This window comes from Sphaeroforma arctica, assembly GCF_001186125.1.
Source record: "Sphaeroforma arctica JP610 unplaced genomic scaffold supercont1.216, whole genome shotgun sequence".
Classification (NCBI taxonomy): domain Eukaryota; class Ichthyosporea; order Ichthyophonida; genus Sphaeroforma; species Sphaeroforma arctica.
The window spans coordinates 22,320-42,466 of NW_014040342.1; the positions used below are offsets into that span (position 1 = coordinate 22,320).

General features: G+C 42.5%; 4 protein-coding genes across 5 annotated transcripts; 2 read left to right on the top strand and 2 right to left on the bottom strand.

Annotated features, from left to right (window-relative positions):
* The first annotated feature begins 2,056 nt into the window (after window positions 1-2,056).
* SARC_04016 (hypothetical protein) lies at window positions 2,057-4,647 on the top strand. The gene is made up of 2 exons (XM_014302164.1): window positions 2,057-2,564; window positions 2,694-4,647. Exons 1-2 carry the CDS (start codon window positions 2,309-2,311, stop codon window positions 4,250-4,252), a joined length of 1,815 nt encoding a protein of 604 aa, XP_014157639.1. The 5' UTR covers window positions 2,057-2,308; the 3' UTR covers window positions 4,253-4,647.
* A 226-nt stretch (window positions 4,648-4,873) lies between these two features.
* SARC_04017 lies at window positions 4,874-8,169 on the bottom strand. 2 transcript variants are annotated; one of them, XM_014302165.1, is made up of 5 exons: window positions 7,857-8,169; window positions 6,994-7,074; window positions 6,629-6,777; window positions 6,203-6,455; window positions 4,874-5,635 (listed from the first exon to the last, which is right to left on the bottom strand). In XM_014302165.1, the coding sequence occupies exons 1-5, from the start codon at window positions 8,027-8,029 to the stop codon at window positions 5,470-5,472; spliced, it is 822 nt and encodes a 273-aa protein (XP_014157640.1). In that variant the 5' UTR covers window positions 8,030-8,169; the 3' UTR covers window positions 4,874-5,469. The 2 variants fall into 2 exon arrangements, with proteins under 2 accessions (XP_014157640.1, XP_014157641.1); XM_014302166.1 differs by having other exon boundaries at window positions 4,874-5,638.
* An 874-nt stretch (window positions 8,170-9,043) lies between these two features.
* Window positions 9,044-17,580, top strand: SARC_04018 (hypothetical protein). The gene is made up of 10 exons (XM_014302167.1): window positions 9,044-9,522; window positions 10,301-10,418; window positions 10,802-11,556; window positions 12,561-12,661; window positions 12,890-13,485; window positions 14,005-15,186; window positions 15,559-15,662; window positions 16,178-16,233; window positions 16,442-16,495; window positions 16,820-17,580. The coding sequence occupies exons 1-10, from the start codon at window positions 9,244-9,246 to the stop codon at window positions 16,926-16,928; spliced, it is 3,354 nt and encodes a 1,117-aa protein (XP_014157642.1). The 5' UTR covers window positions 9,044-9,243; the 3' UTR covers window positions 16,929-17,580.
* A 673-nt stretch (window positions 17,581-18,253) lies between these two features.
* On the bottom strand, window positions 18,254-19,060 carry SARC_04019 (hypothetical protein; the record flags this gene model as incomplete). The annotated part of the gene is made up of 3 exons (XM_014302168.1): window positions 18,254-18,488; window positions 18,750-18,842; window positions 19,041-19,060. The coding sequence occupies 3 exons, from the start codon at window positions 19,058-19,060 to the stop codon at window positions 18,254-18,256; spliced, it is 348 nt and encodes a 115-aa protein (XP_014157643.1).
* Between the last annotated feature and the right edge of the window lie 1,087 nt (window positions 19,061-20,147).

Here is a 20,147-nt window from a genome sequence, read left to right on the forward strand (position 1 = left end):
TATATTATATATATATATATATATATATATATATATAATATATATATATATATATATANAANAAACACACAACACACATAACACACACACACACACACACACACACACACACACACATATATATGTATATATATATATGATCACATAGATACATTTATTTCCTTTTATCCACATAGACGTACATGCATATACGAATTTGCACTTGATCCTTGTGTAGTGGGCAAGCAATAAGATATGACTGTATCTTGTGTCCACAATCGACATTTTTTGGCCGTCAGAATAGTCTAGATAGACTACGAGGAGTAAAACACACGATTCTTTAAATTTGGTGTAAGGTGTGCCCTTTTTAGACGTCGCTACGTTTGACGTACTTTAATACTACAAAGGTTTGTACGAGTTGGTGCAAATAATGGAGTGATGGATTAGCAATTTTTCTCAAGCGAGAATTTACTTTGGAGTGCCTTTCGGTGCGAGTCCAAGTCATATATTTATTTGCTTTCTGACGTTACACTATTCAACTAATTGGCAAATGGTGTGCTACCCCAGGCACGATTTGTTCATGTATCGAACCAAGTAGACTTGCTCTGAATGATTTTGCAAGAAGCATCATATGTCTCAAATTGAGCTGTCCTATATGCTATACATGTGTTAGCTACAGTGCTATATTATTTGGGAATTGTGACTGCACACCATTATAAGGCGGAATTCTGACAACACTTCACTCTAAAAAGTGGGATGGAATACGAGAAACTCAAGAATTGTACTTCATTAGTAATTTTAAATTTCTCAAACAACTCGCGTCTCGCGGTCGAGAACTTTTCTAGAATACACAAGAAATAAAAGTCAGGGAGGCACACACTTCACGCTGTTATGGTGAGTCGCCCAAGAACAAGAACATTTTTATTTTATGTACCACATTTCAGAATCGACGCTGGGTTGGTTGCTTTAAAGTTATAAATTTTAAATGGCCAGTTTTGTGTTTTTTACAACTCGTATGTAGTAGTTGTAAAATTTTGTAATAATCTGTTTGCGGTCGGACGTGGCATGCGCCGCTGCGATCATCCCGATTACACAACGTCGATCATCGGGTCCAATCGTTAGCTATTGTCTTTCACGAGAACACTTTCAATCAAAAAAATATAACGGTCGCTAGGAATATCTACTCCTTAATTTCAACCACCAATAGCAGTTAGATTACCGTAGTAACGACAATATTGAAAAACGTATTTATTCGTATTGCGTACATTTTCATTTCAGAATTTCATTTCTGAATCAATTGGGGAGGGCCGAGCCATAATTATCGAAAACGTATTTGACAATCTCAATTTATGTGGTTACCATAGCAAATCTATTTCGAAAATACAACGATAATTTATAGAATGAAAAGAATCAAGCTTTATTTCCATATTATTGAAAGTCTTGGGCAAAATTTGACTTCTAAAATAGGGTTGAAAAAATAGTCTGTGTCCTACAAATGTATTTTACTCTATTCTTCTCTTGGATGATCCTATAAAGACCATTTTTTTCAGTTGGGAGGCTAGTTTCGCTCGTTTCCTATTGCGAGCACCTGAGTTCTAAGATTCTCAGTTGCCCTCTTTCAATTTCTGGGGAGATACTACTGGGGCGAGTGGGGATGTATGTAATTGATTGGGCCGTGTCTCGGGCACCCATATATTATTGTATAAAATTATAATTGTATACCATGTAGTAGATTGATGATATTGGACCGAGTGGTATCGAAGCTTGAGTCTTGAAGTCTTGACTGGAAGTCTGGTATACGCTATCGAGGTTTATATTGGCGTCCGAAATCTCCGAAAGGACAGGCATATAGTATAAGAGTTGATATTCTCTAGAAAAAACATGTTTTTTTTGCAACAGACATATTGTCATATACTCTCCCTCGAGACTCGAGAGTCGAGACAGACAAGAGTCAAAGCGGCACAGGTGACAAGCCCTAGCCCTCACAGAAGGATATGATGGCCAGTTGACCAGCGAGATAAAATACAATATAAAGTAGTGGGGATCACGGAATAGATGCTCTTATTTAAAACACAATCGGATTCAGTAAATTCAACCCTGCACTTTTGGTGTGCGTTGCTGCTTAGCAGGTGGAAATCTCAATATAATACGAAATCACAAGTAGCCGTCTTTCACATATACTCTACACACATCGGAGGAAGCTGACACGCACGAAACGAGTACATTTCATGTCAGTTGCACTGCACTTGATTCTAACGTGATCGCAGGTTTAAGTTAGGCCCTAATATCTGGTAAGGATTGAACTATCGCCCGATACATAAAACTCACTATGCCCTTCCCACGTGCCATGGCTTCTTCTACGATCAGTATGCGGCGACAGGATTCAGGGATCTCTCTTAATGGAGACAACGGGGTACTATGTGATAGTATATCAGGCAATATTCCGCAAAGCTCAGCGACGATAAGCAGCAATGTACATAATGATATAGTTTATTCCAAATCAATGGGCAGCTACACGGATCCAGATGAGAGGCATCCCGGGATGATTCGTTTCCTGTCTGAAGATGTGCCAGCAGATATTATAGGTAAGTGTGTCACAATTCCGCTCGATTATGTAAATTATTATTCCGTATATCTCATTCCGAGCAGTATAAACCTAGTTAAAAATGTATGCGATTCAGTGTAAATTAATTTTACACTTTCTCTTTCAACAGGTCATTTAGCATTTGTAATGCACAATATATGGGAAACGAATCGCCCGATCGACGTTCTCCGCCAATATATAGCCCGTATGACGGTGGATATGGAAGTTGATTACACAGTGGTCATTGCTTCTGTAATCTACCTGCAAAAGCTGAAGGTGAAATTTGCAAAGAGCCGGATAGATACTTCCAAAGTGTCAACACGACAAATGTTTCTAGCAGCTGTTTTGATTGCAAGCAAGTATTTCTGCGACGTGCCCTTCTCGAACAGTCAATGGGCCCAGTCTGCGAAAGTGGACTTGGCACACATTAATACGTTGGAAAAGGAAACGTTAGTCGCCCTAGAATACAATTTGCACATCGAACCTGAACTGCACAGAAAGGTTAAAAAGTATTTCGAGCGTGTTATGCATCAACAAAATATTGCGCGGGAGCAAAAAATATTGAACTTGAATCGTAAGCGCTCGGAATTGTGCCTGGAGAGACCTGTTGTCACAGCTTCAGGCATAAAACGAAAACCAAACAACTACCTCTCTTGCTCGAATCTGAGTACATCACCAAACTCTCCAGTAATGTATACGGAATCAGAAACTGGTAGATCTGTATCAACACACACAGCGACACCCCGCTACATGACCGAGGGAGTACTAGACGAACCAAGCCGCAAACGGAGCAGTCCTACAAAAATAGTTGACCATGACCATGATCCACAGATACACTCAAACAGTAGCGACCAACTCACTTCAGCTTCCCACAAGACCATTGAAAAGAGAAAGAGCATTCGTAGCGCCAGCATGTCTAGCTCGACGTGTTCAACAGCTTTTATCTCATCGGTTACCGCGCCCTTAAAAGCGATGCCATTACCACCATTGCCAATGTCAATGGCCGAAGCAGCTGTACAGGCAACGAGACGCGGTATGTATATTCCGAGAAATATGACTTCGAATGGAAGGAAGCGCCCTGTGTTTCCTGCGTCTAAGCTGGGCGAAATCACTTCTATCCCAGTACGAATGCCCGTGTCAGCCCTTGTGCCTGTTTCAGAACTTTCATCGACCACAACTATATTTAGAGATAGTAGTGTCGGCATAGATATCTCTGAATCAGCACATCCCAGCAAAACGACATCGTTAGAACATTGTGCTCTCGGTGCTGAAATCGAGGAGGCACCTACGGGCGAGCAATTGGAAAACTTCATGACCACGAAACAACCCATCGACTGGGCTATGAAAGATGGAGATACTTTACCTTACTCATACAACTATGATGCGCCTGGTTCAAACTCAGATTGTACCCAAGTGTCGGAGGAACAATATATGGCAGATGCAACTCCAATGGGTATCAAGCCGAATACATCCCGTCCTTTTAACATAGAAAATCCACTCGCTATCATGAAGAAACACACAACATATACACGTGCGAATGTGAGCGTGCAACACCCAAAACAAAACGACAGTGATGTTATGAGCATGGGCCAACTAGATCCATATGCACCGACTAAGGGTGTATACAGGGTCGGGAGCAGTGTCGCACAAAGTGCTGTCGATTACATCGGTATCGGTACCCTTATATAGTTATATATCTCTGGAAGTCGGTGAATATATATCAAAATGACACAACTGTGATTATCCGTTCAGGCTGCAGTTTGTATGTATTGGGCGCGGACAATAGTACTTACGCGCCAACCCCAAGAATTGAAATAGCATGTATGTATGTTGAACATATAAATGTATTCAGTATACATGATACTGCTGTACACCTCAGATGCCGGAGAGCCGGGCAGACACCATAAAATAGAAAATAGAGACATTTCCAGCGATAGAAATAGAGCCAGTCTCCCAAAGAACATAAGAATGGAGCATGTATAACACTTCACAATGATATATAACACCACATCCTTCACACTTTCATCTGAATCTCGAAAAGCACTAAAATAAAGTAAAAATAAAACATCGAAACATATATCGCAGGAGATACCTCTGTCAATGCAATACAACAGTGGCAAATTCATCGATGACAATATTCTGGCGCAGTAGATACGTATCCTTCTCTTACCATGCTTGAAACTCTGCGTGGTATCCTATTTACTATACGTCGACGCCTGTGTCGATGATATTGCACTTAGTACGAATTCATTCTACTTCTATGATTGTTTCGCGAAGAAAACTTCGCAAAGTACATTTCAAAACTTTGGCTGTGAATTCCAGTATTCAATCCTGTTGTCTTTTTATTGTGACCCGCGGATAATCCAGCAAGATGGTCTAAAACCAGGGACTAACCGCCTGCTTGGTGATGTGTTGCGTCCTCGCTCAGACTCAGGAATTCTACGCGAGCGAGAACCCTCACATGGGGAAAAAATTGCGAATGAACCGCATCGCACTCGAGATTGTGACTAACGGGATAGCCCATTTAGTATGTGTCTAAACCCACAAGATGCGCATCCCTGCGTTCAGATATAACGGTTTTTGCGAGAGGCTATTGATGCGACGGAAGTTGCTCGTTTGTATTAGCTACATTGGTCCATAAGGACCGCGCTGCGCTACGAATACCGCAAGTGTGTTGCTACAACAAGTCTGTATACCTCTAGTAAGTTCATGCGTAGGCAAATCAATCCTTTTAGATCACTGTCGATAGGTTTCTTGCTATGCGTATTATCGTGTATCCGTCCTTGCAAATCATCTAGTACAACGGCGTGTTTAAGAGTACAGAGTGTCCCGCGATTTATCACTCCCGAATTAAAATGTATATATAGAATTTCCACCCCAAATCAGTATATATCCTCTAAACAAAACTAGTATATATCCTCTAATCCTTCTACATAAAAACTATCTGATGTGAAAATGCAACTCGAATCGTTCGGATTACATTCGTTCTGGTTGTTACTCTCAGCCGTGCCGGCGGATACGTTTTCCTTGTACGTGACGTCCGTCTTGTCGTCCGCTGGTACTATGACATTGCTGCTTCATGAATAGGTACGAATATATATACTTAGCAGGTAAACGAGTTCTTATTGCGGAATACGGAAATACCGTCGCTAATATATCACTGCATTATGCCACGCTATTCATGTGAGGGAAAATGGAGGGAGTCAGCAAACTAACACCCCGCTATGATCGAAGATAGGACCTGTCGACCGACACGATAAACATGCTTCACTCAACCGCAACCACAGCCAGAAGCATCTTCTGAATCATTACAGCGGCGAGCTCCAACTAAACAGCGATATACACATCGGTCAATGGCAAAACATCATGTGCTTTAACTGCTGCGCGCATTAAACAAGGGTATGGTACAATTTAATATACTTTTACAATACACCAGGGATATGTCCATTCTGCATCAGTGACAGTACACACATGCGAACGGGGGTTGTTCTTTCTGAAAAAACAATCTCATCGAACAATATGAAAATAAGCAAGCACTTCCAGAAAATCTGGAGGTTTTCACCTCTATACTGAATTGGAAACAAACACACAGAGCCAGTATAATACCTGCAGTTTGCACTGTGGAGATGATTCACATACCCCTCTTCATCCATATTCTCCAAGTCTGGCAGCATACACATGGGCACAATGTCCAAGTCCTCTTCATCCTCATCCTCTTCAAAGTATTTTTCAGCCGATAAATCCATTCTCAAAGCACTAACCATAGTGCACGCTACAGTTGGTATTTTCTCATTACTGGGAAACAGTGCACTGGATGCGGAACGGGCCACTCCCAGAGCTGTTCTAGGCGCACGTTCTGCATGTGTTGCCTTTGCGATTGTAATCGTCGCCGCTGTAGTGTGGTAGACGAGGTTGATCCCTTCAAAATATTGATACGTGCACTGTCGCCCTAACCATGTGCTTGTAAACTCAGAAATAATAATTAAGTATCGGTTCACGCAGACCCTACTAAAGGCGTGGTAAGCTATACGAGAGCGCACCACAACAGTAGAATATACGCTTTACCTGTCGAGGGCGGGCTCCAATCGTCGTACTGATGAAGTGCCTTCCGCCATGTTCTGAGATGACTAGCAAAGCGTTTGGTGGACATGTTCTCAACACGCTTATCCGGTGTGCGCGGGTGCAGCTTGGGGTTGCGCTTGTCACGTTTGTGGCTGATCATTGTATGGAATGTCAGATTATATTTAAAACAAAACACGATTTCCATAAGCGTAAAGTAAGGGAGGTTTCTAGAACAAACTGGCAAGACATGCGCCAGTAAACTATACAAAATACACGCCAATGTCCATGTGTAGATCAGTACACCTTGCGCATGTTTGCACATGAGATTCGACTATATATGCAATCAATGGTCGGAGTATATCACTTACACAGGAACAGCGCGAATGTAGTTGTCGTATCCAATCGTGTTTTTCCCATAGTCGATTTGCTTCTGGCGGTATGTCAATTTTCTATTGTGCAAAGTCGCCAAACACAGTTGGCGATTGAAAGAGCATTTGAAGTTAAGTGATTAGGTTGATTGGGGAAGACCGACAGTAGCACAATTACAGAAATGTCCACATTTATCCAAGGACTCTGTCGTACTAAGCCTAAGGAAACGAGTCCATTGGTTTATGAAAGCAACGAGATGGGGGCTTTAAACATCAGTGATTCGAAATTCACGTGCAATGCCTCAAGTATATAACATGCCCGGGTATCAAATTACATCGCACGGGGTCAGGGTGATCATGATACATCATGATGACACACATGCGGGCTAGAGGCAAATGAACGCACACAATAATCGAGAATCGAACGCTTGTTTCGAAGAAGATCGACATATTAATTAAAATCAAATTTTCGGAAGGCCAGTGCAGTAAACTCAACTAGACATATATAAACTAATAGAAAAATAGCAACTCCCGACTCCCCGGACCCCTCGTCCTCCACTACCCCCCCCCCACACCCACACCCACACCCACACCCACACCCACACCCACACCCACACTCACACCCACACATACACACTCAACTACACACACACACTCACACACACGCACATACACCCACACACACTCACACCCACACCCACACCCACACATACACACTCAACTACACACACACACTCTCACACACGCACATACACACACACACACACACACACACACACACACACACACACATATATAACTCTCTCTCTCTCTCACACACACACACATACATATATATATATAAATATATATATAAAGCATACCCTTCTTCAGTCAGCTCTTTATTTTGTGGTTTCGACTTTGGCTGACGCCACCTGCTCGCGTCGTTCCTGTTTTCCTTATCTTCCCATCGAGAACTGTCAGCGCTCTCATTCAAATCATTCGAGTATAGTGAAGGGGTGGCATGATCCCGAGTGAAGCCATGAGTCTTGTACATACTGCAGTTTCGATATAGCGAGTCTGAATTCAAAATGTAGCAAATTGTCCTATTACATGGACCTTTACGATGATTTAAAACTAAGAGAGATATAGTATGTTCCGTCTCTTATTAGAACACTACAGTGATACAGTATCGGATCAGTATCACAAAATTTTAACATTTGACAAATGCTTGAAATGATCCAGATTCAGGAAGGTACAAGTAGTCAGGTTCCTGCTGGAATGCTTCTACATAGCCTACTACCACAGTCGGTTTGACCGTGAGAGTATTAGTAAATTTGCGTCGCGCCTTTGGCGTTTTGTCTTCAACCCCAATTTACATTGGCTAACGAAAAAGCTTTGTCTGGGCGCGGCACAATTTAAGTGATTTGACTGGGCACAAGACTTTACCAAGATACTCAAAATAGAAGTGTAATACGCACATATGATTGGTCTATCTCCAGTTATCCGTTGGTCAAACAAATTGGCGGTATGAAGTTGTAAAGGGCGGCACTGCTGGAGAGACATCTATTGCGGCATTTGCAACGTAACAATATCCGTATTTCCACACACGAGAGGGAAATAGAATATCATGTATTGTTTTAAATAGATATTGTTTTTTAAAGAATATAATTGATATGCATTTGTATAATATCACTCAGACCACAGTCGGAAATTAATGAAATATGCGTTTTAATCGGCCCATTTGTTATATATGAATGATGAAATTGTCGCAATCTCCCTATGAAACTATTTCAAATACGATTTTGGAAGTGTTCAAGAACAACCGTATCAAATACAAAACATGATTTACAACATTATGATGTATCTAAATAATTATGATAACTGTTCATCTCTTTGTGTTGACCCCAGAAGCCCAGACTCAAAGGAAAACTGACTTCTGAAGTTCTGAAGGCTGAAGCAGCTGCCGTTTATATTATTGTGTATCAAAAATAAATAGGACTACTGGTTTTTAGTATTTATCGCTTATTTATCATCCGAATGGTTGCATTGATGTATCTCATACATAAATATGTATTTATACAGGATCTCGAAATAACACCACAGTCAAGTCTTTCTCTTTAGAATCCTCGCCACATGTTTGCAATAATAGCCGATGAGGCGTGTATGATTAGAGAGTAGGCACAGCAGCACACAAACGCACCTGACACTTTCATTATAGCCGCCCAAACACTATCAAGGTTACACGACATATCGCAGACCTCTGTCACCATGGCGACCTCCTTTCAGCAACGCCCGCAAAACTTGTTTTCGGGTTCAAGTCCTGGCTTAAAAACTCATAGCTCATCTGGCAATGTTCACAGAATATTGAGCTCGCCACCAACAACGTCCAGTACTAGACCTATTGCATCTACATCTCACCTGCCAACACCTTCGAGTACAGCAGCTTCGCGTGCAAAGGTTATGGGTTGTGCCATGGCGACAGTGTATATCAAAATGAAGACGCAAGAATCCATTGGACTGGGGAGTATTGTTGGGCGCCATTTGGAGGTAAGCAACTCTTCAATTGCTTATTGGACTTCATTTGGTGTGCCGTACCACGTCCATGTGTAATTATCATGCCCTCAGTAGGTTGTTTGTTTTTGTTATCTCAGCTATCTGGACAAGTGTACCTACTCTCAAGCGTACTAAGAATTTTATGGTATGTGTTTAACTGCATATCCAAGGTTTATTGTGCAAATACTACACTCCGGTCCATCTTTCTCAACATAGTTGTTCTAACCACCACCGTCGGTTGTGCTAAGCACGAAACCATCCCTCCCACAACACAAGCACAAAGTGATCAGTTTTGGTTGTGGGAATTTCGGGTGCAGGAGCGCGTTGGCAGCAGACGCGAACCATCGTCTGCTTTCACATCTCCCAGCCTTTCTATGGTGTTTCCGTATTTTAATAAATAATGGTCGCGTACCCGCGTTGCCAGCTCCATGCATTTTCTACCTTCCTGGGAAAGTTAGCTCTTAGTGAGTACGCAGAGTTTTAGCTGTGTGACATCTAATTTCTGAGTCACCTGAATATGCAAATCTGTACCTTGGGGTTGCAGGATTTTGTTATATTGTGGAATGATTGTTCAATCCGAAAGCATGCATACTTTACCTAGCTAGCATAACCTCACATAAGCCACGAATCATGAAAATATCAAGCTATCCTGACAGTCTTTCTATAGCGTCAAATTCGCAACTCAATTTGATATACTTCACTCATTTGCTTTTGGTATATATGTACGACTTTGTTTGATACTCATCGCTCATATTTTTTTTTGGAATAACAGCTGAGAATGGATGAGAAGAAGCGTATACTTAAGGTGAGAAGCCACGACAGGAGCAAACCTGACATTAACATCTACAAGAAGGACATTCACAGCGTCGACAAAGATGAAGTAGAATACGGTATGCTTGTATGCGTTCGGAGTTTCATCCTGATTGGTTCGTACTGCGGAATTGCCTTTACCGATGTTTGCGTGCGAGCATACTGCCATATACAGATAACTTATTTTTTAGTCTGTAAGTATTGTTCGAATGCCATTGTGAACAATAGCCACCTTTTTTATGTCCGATTGTGAGCATACTAAAGTGTAGGATATGCTTTATTATGCTACACATCTACGAGCCATCAGCCGCCTACAGTCAATGAAATTATCTGTGATATTGTGCTAGTTCGATTAGCTAGAGGAATATCGAGAGAATGATTGCTCGGGGTACGTATTCTACCGAGTCTTGAAATGGGATTTTGACTGACCAGTATATATGTTTCAATACTTGAATTCTGACAGGTATCATTGGTATGGTGACTGAGACATACAGAGTCACTCTGAATCTGAACAATGAAACAAACGCACGCAAACTCGTTAACTGGTTGTCTGGTCGCAAAGTAGAATTGGAGCGCTGCAAAAAATGCAAGGACAAAAAAGAGCAAGCCTCTCCAGTGAAGGTAGCAAGATCAAAGTCCGTGTCTGAAGACATGCCACGTGCAGCGCACTCAGAGACCGCGTCACATGCCTTTGAACCCAAAGCTACCACACAAACCTCTCACACAACGGAGAGGAACAGTGACTCCACGAAGGTGCGCCAAAGCACAGGTAACACCCCCAGCAAAAAGAATTTATTTGGTAGCAAGAGCACCGGAAATATCCTTGGCAGCAGTAAGAAATCAGAGCCCGCAAATGCAGAAAACATTACTCGGAATAGTTGGGGAAGTAGCCCTTTGAATAGCAAGACTACCTACCAGCGTGCCAACAACACGAACCCAGACAAGACACACAACGCTCACATTAGTAGCCCGACAAATAATGAGAACTATCAAAGTCTAGGCGTAGACAAATCGCCAATGCGCACGGATAAATCAGCCAAATCTGGCCCTAAAAGTAGAGATAGCCGACTTAATGCAGATAGGCCGAAGAAAGTCAGACTCAGTGATATATCGCCGGTCAAACCAAAGGCTGCAAACACCCCAATGGGACGCACCAAGAATAAATCAGATGATTCCACAAGAGACACCGGTGCGGCGGAAGAGGAGGCTCCCCCAAGGGTATGTTCCACTCGAATGCGAATTTTTCATTTTGGGTATATATTTTTATGTTGCTAGCTGTGATGAATATCTGAGTTATTCAGTATTGTATTTGTATGCATAGTCAAATTCCTTCCTCACCATACACTCTTGAACTTACCCGAGTTAGAATTTTGTTGGCATGACCCTTTTTTCAATTTGTTTGTAACCCGAATCTTGTTTATCATTCGCACCCGCAGAAGAGAAGTTCAAATGTCAACGTGAAGTTGTCTGCCGCCTCAATGAACGCAGAATCTGGTATGCCATATCGTACACAACAACGGTATAAGTCTGCTATTGTTTCTTAGATTCCTGATGGCTGGTATCGCATAGATCGAATTTCGTGGTGCAGAATATTTGGCACATACATTTGCCTTTCACGTGGACAATCACTTGCATAGTATTTCGACCTAAAATACCAGATACATACATTTGGCTTTCTCGAAGTCATATTACGCTGGGTTTGGGCTGGGAGTAGCAACTAGGCCGCTATAGGGGCATTCGAATATCGAGTAACCAATTCAGATTGCATACTTGCAAACAGTCAAATACTAAGATCGCGTCATGCTGCTTCTTTCTTGCTCAGAATTAGAGCAAAAGGCGAGGGATCAACTCGCAGCAAGGATCAGACTGAAGGTAATATCATTGCGTGGAGCATTTTTCGTGATATAGGCTTTATTATTCGTCAGAGGGATTGACTATCACGCTTTAAAATGGATGTTTCGATGTGTCTCAAATATATTTTACATACGAAACTGCAAGAAACGTTGGCCCGTATACCATATAGAATTGTTATAAAGTTCTTACACGTAAACAATGACGCCAGATTACAACCTGTGCCATCATGAAATGGGTTTATTCGCAAACGAGTAAAGCTCACTGTTTGCGCTTGCCTACATTTTTAATAGGCCGTGCTTTCCATGCGATCTTAATCGAGATAGCATGATCGCAGACTTCGTTCCTCACTTCTATCATACAAACTGCAGCACGAACTGAAGAAGGCGGAAATGGCAGAAAAACTGCGACGGAGGAAAGAGAAAGCCACCACCTCAGCACCATCAGTTGACCCGGAGGCCATCAGGGAAAGGTAGTAATTTCTTTAAAATTGTACCGCGGAAGACGTAGGCGTCATTTCAATATGCACTGTACGGATTGTGAGTATTCCCGTCGCACGAAGCATATTTTTGGATTTGTGCGTTCATATGCTTAAGTACATTTGTAATACTTCGATTGAGACAGATGAAATTCACATGTCTTTTCTCCACGAACTAAAATTATTAGCACCCTAATTCGAATCCAACACTCATATATTCAGTCGCATGAAAGCCGAAAAGGAGAAGCAACGAGCCGCAGAAGAGAGAACCGACACGCAACAACGTGCTTATGCCAACAGCGCTACACACCCTACCAGTAAGAACAGGGCTGGCAAATCTGCTGGTGCTTGCGGTGCAAAAAGTAGTACGTGCGAACCCACGCCTACACCTGCACCCACACAGGGCACCAACGAACGTGTGTCACCTAAGAAAAATTCGGGACATGATTCAGGTTTCGGATTCGCAGATGCGGAAGATGATAGCGAGGCTGAGTGCTGGCCATTTGAATCATCCCAGTCACCTCGGGAAACACCTGCCGCAAGCCCAAATGCGTGCGAACACGAAGAGGCATACGATATCGTCTCTCACAAGAAAACACACACAAAGAAGAAAACAAGCACTCGCCGGGAGAAGGACAGCACACAGACAAAAGACTCGCCAATGGAGGGGCTGTTTGCAAGCACGAAAAATCACAGCACGCGTGTGTCTGAGGATACCAAGATGCACACCTCTACGCCCGTTGATGGTGCGCAAACGCGAAAAGGACAGACATATACAGACTCACCTGAGAGTATCGATCTGGTATCGCCAATCAAACGTATGTGAGAACGAAGCTGGAGGTTAATATCGTGGATGAAAACTGCGATTATATTTCGAAAGTTGTATCTTTGTGTGTTTTTAAGTTTATAGAATTCTGCTGATGAAAATGTTTTGTTGACGATTGCATGTACAGATTGAGTTTAACTTGTGAAACTATGTGCTTTTATTACAAATTGAGTTTAACTTGTGAAACTAAGTGCTTTTATATGATAAGGCATGGATTGTGAGTCACTCATCCTCATATATTACCTGCGAGTTTATGTGACTATCGGGCACATTGATGGACATGAATATCTGGCTGCGTATTTTCAAGCTCACGTTGCTCAGGTAATACACAGACCATCCCCCGCACTCAAATAGGAATACATAAATCAAAATATTATGTCCCGGGTCATGATTCAGCTTCACATCGATTGTATTTGAAGGTGCCATTCATTCAAAATTTTAAGAAAGAAATTCCAATTATTAACTTCTTTTTCACTCTGATGATTCGATACTTACTCGAATGCTTCAACAGCTGCTTCGAGGACTAAATTCCAGCACGCTCGACCACCCGCGTCTACTGCCAACCAATTCAAGAAACAACAACACAGTAAAGTGCCCACACCCGCACCTGGCAGCCAAGACACCGAAGAAAAGCCAACACGTAAAACAGATGAAGCGAAGACAAACGCCGGGACATATGGTAATAATACAAGCGCGAACGCCGGAAAGGACGGAAGCCCTCCAGATTTGCTTGAGCGGGAGGGAGTGCTTAGTTTAGACGACACACAGATAGATTCGTTGGGCGTGAAGAAGCTTAAGCAGGCATTGGATACACTGGGGGTCAGTTGGACGGGATGCGTAGAGAAGCAGCATCTGCGTACACTACTGCGTGAGTCCATAAAGAACCCCCCTCCATCGAGTACAGGAGCATCACAGGAAAATAGTTCGGAACCTAAAACTGAATCCCCATCCTCGTTTCAAGACAGCGCAGACTCGAACGCGCGCACACAGACACAGGAATCAGCTGGTGGCAGGGGGAGAGCACCTCCCCCTGGAAGTGCACCAAACTCTATGCCCGGGTTCACATCTTCGACAGCAAAACCTGGGCCAAGAGCTCAACCTCAAGCCAGTGCAAATAATTCTTCATATACAAATACATACACTCCTGGAAACAGTTTTGGAGGTGATGATTTCGGACGGGGCCAGCAACAACTGGTTCCGTGCTGGCTATGCCATGGCACCAGTTATAGGAAACTCATCAAGATATCTGGGCTATGTAATACGTGTCACGCGCAACAGAGGAAAGATCGCAAAGCAGCCGCCGCCGAGGAAGAGCGCAGGGCCAAAACAGGAGAGACAGTCGATGCGGAAGAGAAGGCGCGTGAAGAAGCACGCAAGTATGCTCAGGCTGAGTACGAGAGGGAACAACGAGAGAAGACTCTGGCACAGCAGAGGCTATATGAACAGGCACAACGCGAGGCGAATGCGCAAGCGCAGATGCGAGCATACGCTGAGGAGAGGGCTAGGGCCCAAGCAGCCACACACGCACGCGCACAGGAGGCGGCGTACAGGGAACAGCTCAGACAGCAGCGTGAACGGCTGGAGAGAGAGCGTCAGGAGAAGATCAGGCGCGAACACGAGGCACGTAACAGGCAGAACCCCCGGGGCGGGGCTCAGTTCAAACCTCCTGGGGGTCTCGGTGGAGACGGCATGGGTGAGTATAATAGGTGTTTGAGTATCTAACTTGACTTCTACAGGCATATCTGGGTAGACCAGACTGGGTGTGTCACTGGAAGACTCGTACATGTGTATGCGTAGTTTGCACATGTATACGTGCTCTTTCACATATTACGCGCTGTATCTATTTTACGATTTCTTGTATATCTTGACTTGAGTCAAAAGTGTTACAGAGTATTCATAAACTGACAGCAGCACATCGAAAGAGACAAAATGACAGCTTGTGGCCACGAGTACTAGAAAGCTTTCGAATAACTTCCGCTGCAATAGTTATTGTAAATATACAACTCAGATACCACTTACGTTGTACTCACTTTCTACTTCGACTCGTTCGTATGCGCTCACTCAGTACACGACCTCGATGTCAAATGGGAGCATTTTTCTTCCTCTTTCAAGGCTCCAATCAAGCACCATCACATACCTTGGCCTGGGCCAAACGCACCCGGTCTTTCGGTATGTTTCGTACGTATGTAAATCACTTCGTAATGCTTGCTATAAGTAGGTGCAGCTAACGTAGCGATAGCCAGCTTGATGACACATTTGCGCATTGCTATTGCAGGTGCGCACTATGTACGGAGTTCGATCGCCACGCAGATTCACATGTTCAATTGGCTAGTGGATTTGTATCCCACATTTGCAGGCAGTGTATTGTATTGTGTACCTTAAAGTGATCAATATGCATGTCATTTAGGTAATGAAGAGTTACTTTCAAACGAAAAATAGATTGCGAACGTATCTATCGAAAATATTTTGGATGAGGGCAATGTAGAGGCGTGGTGTTCGCAGTGACAATTATGGAAATCACAAAAACGAGCACAACAGACGGAAGCGCTTGTAGCGAATCGACGGTGATCATGATTCTCTATGGGTCTGATAAAAAAAAAATCACTCCCGCGTACTGCATTTGTGATCATTATGACTAATTTCGCATTTTTTTAAATCAATATTCGATTTGGTTTACTGTGCAGCGGCAAGACACTGTAGGGACTGCAAAGAAAAAGATCCGGAAGGCAACACTCAGATGGTATGCATGTGGGGATTTGATTATCTGTTGAATTGCACTCCCTCTTTTATCTATTGTTTGAGTTTCTCGGGCATAGTTCATGTCGGCGCTTCTGTTTGTGCCGATCGAGTGCTTTTCGCGAGTACCTTTGTATCAATGAGAGATATCAAAATCCGAAAATTTCAAATATATGTCCACCTTATCATTTTGCTTGATTCATTTTTTTTAGGCATCCGGACAAGTTCATTGCCAAGTTTGGAGACGCCCTGTGTCCAATTGACAGGTATGGGCCACGCACAACACACGAGAACAAAGTTTCCATCACTATTCCTTCTCTCGATCGTCAAACTCCCGATAGAAAATTGAAAGCAAGATACTACATTCGTTCTGTCGATTAAGTTGTGTATTGTTGCCAACTATTGCGAGTTTGCTTAAAATTCGGAATTGAAAGATAGTTTTAACTCATACTCTATTGAAGCGCAACTTCTCAATTCACGAGGAACATTTCTGAGTGTCGCTTTGTTACAAACTCCAGTGTCTATCGTTCTGGCCTGAGGTCACTTCATCTTCACTCATGAGCCGACTATTTTGTTGTAACACCACACAGGACTAAAATATTGGAGAAGGTGAACGAAACGTTCCACGCAATCACCAAAAGCAAACAGACATTAGACGCCAATCCCACAGGCGGCGGACAGGCGTGTGCCCAGATGTAGAACAATCCACTTAGTTGCATCTCAGCCTATATTTAGAATCCAATTGGATGTGAATTAGAGGGCGAGCATTCTGTCACGATTGACAATTATAGAATCTACCGAATATGCCGAGCGCAGGACCTGCACCAATAGTTTTTTGAAGTCCATCACCGAATGCATGTTTGGAGCAGACAGCTCCATAGCAATTGCAAAATAACATTACACAGCATCAATATCTACCTGATCGAGATGCGAAGAACACACATTAACTTGAGATGTGGGAAAGAAAGTGATTTTTCTTCTCGAGTTGCGGTATACCCGAACCCTTGTAGTTCCATCCCGCACGCTCCCACGAATCTTCTTATTTCAAGCGCTCTCACTAATCACGTGGGAAGCACGCATGCTGGAAAGGAAATAAGCTTGAAATAGATTGATATAAAGCACGAATGCTTCTGAAAGCAATAAGGTTATATTTCACATCTTACAATTTATCAACAACCAAGAAACTGAAAGCAGAGTGTTCTAACGCCCCGATAGACAAATTCGCACTACGATTCAAAGTCCAATACGAGTCGAGATTGGTTCGATGCGTACAGTGAGCGTTGACATCCTGCACATAGACTTGAAAATCATCTTAGATTAATACAATAATAAATATTTTGTTCGTACTGGAATATTATACATTATATTATATATGATCGTGAAGCTCAATTATCGCCATTGTGGAGCTCAATTATCGCTGCATCTGTATGCGAACTGAGAACCCTTGTCAGTATGTGCATAACGTACCCATTATTGTCCATCCTCCCACACGCTAAATAGCATTCCGAGACAAGGAATCGAACCTTGATTTATCACTGCGTTGAGGAAACATTTATTTCGCGCATATGCACAAGTGTTTATTATGAAATTCCAGCACTTTAGCAAGACGCCCTCAATTTATAATAAAGAGCAGCTACTGTAGGTAGGATGATAGTAGTACAGCCAGTATGGCACACCAGAGGATGAAAGACACACGAGCGACAAAGTACGAACAGATTAAACTTCGTAATCAAAGCGCAATTAAGACATGTCTCGGCATACTCCATACTAGCTACCATTTAATACTTTGGTCTATTCAGAGATCGGACAAGGTGGTTAGCATCCTGGGATTGTCAACTATTTAGATGCAGAACCAAATGCTTAATCACCGTAACTGCATGACAAGTTTTGTATCTACTCATAAGGGGGTTCGATTTATTGTTCGAATTATAGTATATTAATACTCCTGTTTTGAGACATCAGCTGTTGAATGATTTTGATCCACCATGGGCTGAAGCTACATACTATTATATCAAGCTTTCGGGCTAGTCTAAGAAGTCCAAGTTAGTCTCAATCACCATCACCAAGGCATCTACAGCCAGTAGTATAATGACCCACCAATAAAGGTTAACTTCTACGTAGTTATTTATATCCTCTTTCACGTACGAGCAAACCTCGTCCATGACATTGAACCGTTCCTCCACGATTTCCAGCCTCCTTCCCATCTGAAGATACTTCCGTATGGCTTTGTAAAGCAATGTGAGGCTTTCATTCTCTTCCCTGCAATTGGATAGTATATCGACAATTAGTTTCGAACAGTAATGGAAAACAGATTGTATAAAATGTGTATATTGCGTGATAACTGATTTGTCTTTATGAGCCGCTACAGCACATGCTGACACCCCATCAACAGTTGTACACAAGCAACCTGTGAAGCATCAAAGAATCTATACACATGGCAATCCTACTATTTGTACCAGTGTGCAAATTAGGCACAAACGAACCAACAACCTGACACCAAACACTTATCTCAACACCTACCACATCGTTGTCGGCGTATCCATAATGTTGGAGACGAGTGTGATTGCACTATTCAGCACATATAGTTCACCCGTAAATGCATTAGATTGCTTCCTGGAGGTAGATAAAAAAAAATGGTGTCAAGGCGACAACTTTAACGATAAATCCAAGGGGAGCTCCGGTGATTTTCTGTTTCAAGACTCGAAATGCAATGCATATTTTCGGATGTGGCTGGTAATTAAAAAAAGCGGATTAATATCACACGTATACCAGGCTTCCACACCTCGCGTGATGCTTCAATCGCTAGCATACCTCGTCACATTGACTGACATGAACCTCACTTTCGTTTACGATTAAGTATTGTATCGACACACAACCCCACATATAGACAACTGCCAGACGTTCCTGGTCACTAGGAGTGACCGACGATACTATAACCAATATACATATAATGCCAAATACCCGAGTGTACACCTTAACATTTATCCTTATGCACAATTCGATGGGACATTTCGCCGATGATTGCCTCAAGCGAGCTTCAAAACAGTAGAAATGCCATATGAACATGAACTCTTAAAGAGCGTATCATCTCACTGGGACATATCGCCGATAGCTTCTCTACGTGCGGTTCGTAGCCGCAGAGACCTCCCGGAGAAGAAACCCGTACTTCACATATCCATACGTATTAACAATCGTGACCATTTCTGCATATGGCTATCACCTGCAGTTTCGACTACAAGGTTATGTTGCGAATATCGAAACTCGTTCCACATACCTCGTTAGACACACTTCCCCAGTCTTTGCGATCAACGGAGGCACGTGGCTATATGCATCGATCGTCGCCGACAATATCTGTTCGTACACTTGTAACTTAACACTTTGCGATAGTACATACGATATAGTCATCCGCGTCCGATGGTCCTACAAGTGCACAAACCACGTATGATATAGGTATAAATTCACGAGCAAATTTTGCACAAGATATAACAAGGATCCAATACGGCAATATAAACCACCACATTCACAATAGCCATGATGCACTGAGTTTGGTTAGTATTCGTTCACTTGCGAAATTTTGATTTTAAGAAATACTTAAATACATAAATGTGAGAATACAAACTACACATTTGCATATATAGGGCCGTGATAAGCAGGTATGTGCTGCTTCTGCAAACAAATACAATACGTTAATCGAAAGCATCCTGGAATCTTCGCCTGCTTGCTGACTAACGCTTAACCCAATTATGCAGTTTTGCGTGCCCATATAGATTCTGTCCATATGTGAACATAAATAATTGTACTTTTGACATAGAAAAACGGAAGGTGCGCATCTGTATGAATTTTTGCTTCCTGCGATTGTGTGATAGCATGTACACGTATCTATGTATCTATATATCTATATCTTGAATATATATATAT

What these genes read in the sequence shown, in the direction of transcription:
- SARC_04016 (XM_014302164.1), top strand. Translation starts at nt 2,309, where the DNA reads ATGCCCTTCCCACGTGCCATGGCTTCTTCTACGATCAGTATGCGGCGA. An exon ending in TGTGCCAGCAGATATTATAG is followed by an intron (nt 2,565 to 2,693) that starts GTAAGTGTGTCA and finishes CTCTTTCAACAG; the next exon opens with GTCATTTAGCATTTGTAATG.
- SARC_04017 (XM_014302166.1), bottom strand. Translation starts at nt 8,029, where the DNA reads ATGTACAAGACTCATGGCTTCACTCGGGATCATGCCACCCCTTCACTA. An exon ending in AAAGAGCTGACTGAAGAAGG is followed by an intron (nt 7,075 to 7,856) that starts GTATGCTTTATA and finishes TTTGCACAATAG; the next exon opens with AAAATTGACATACCGCCAGA. An exon ending in TTGGAGCCCGCCCTCGACAG is followed by an intron (nt 6,456 to 6,628) that starts GTAAAGCGTATA and finishes ACCACACTACAG; the next exon opens with CGGCGACGATTACAATCGCA.
- SARC_04018 (XM_014302167.1), top strand. Translation starts at nt 9,244, where the DNA reads ATGGCGACCTCCTTTCAGCAACGCCCGCAAAACTTGTTTTCGGGTTCA. An exon ending in TCTGGTATCGCCAATCAAAC is followed by an intron (nt 13,486 to 14,004) that starts GTATGTGAGAAC and finishes ATGCTTCAACAG; the next exon opens with CTGCTTCGAGGACTAAATTC. An exon ending in TCTCGGTGGAGACGGCATGG is followed by an intron (nt 15,187 to 15,558) that starts GTGAGTATAATA and finishes GCGCTCACTCAG; the next exon opens with TACACGACCTCGATGTCAAA.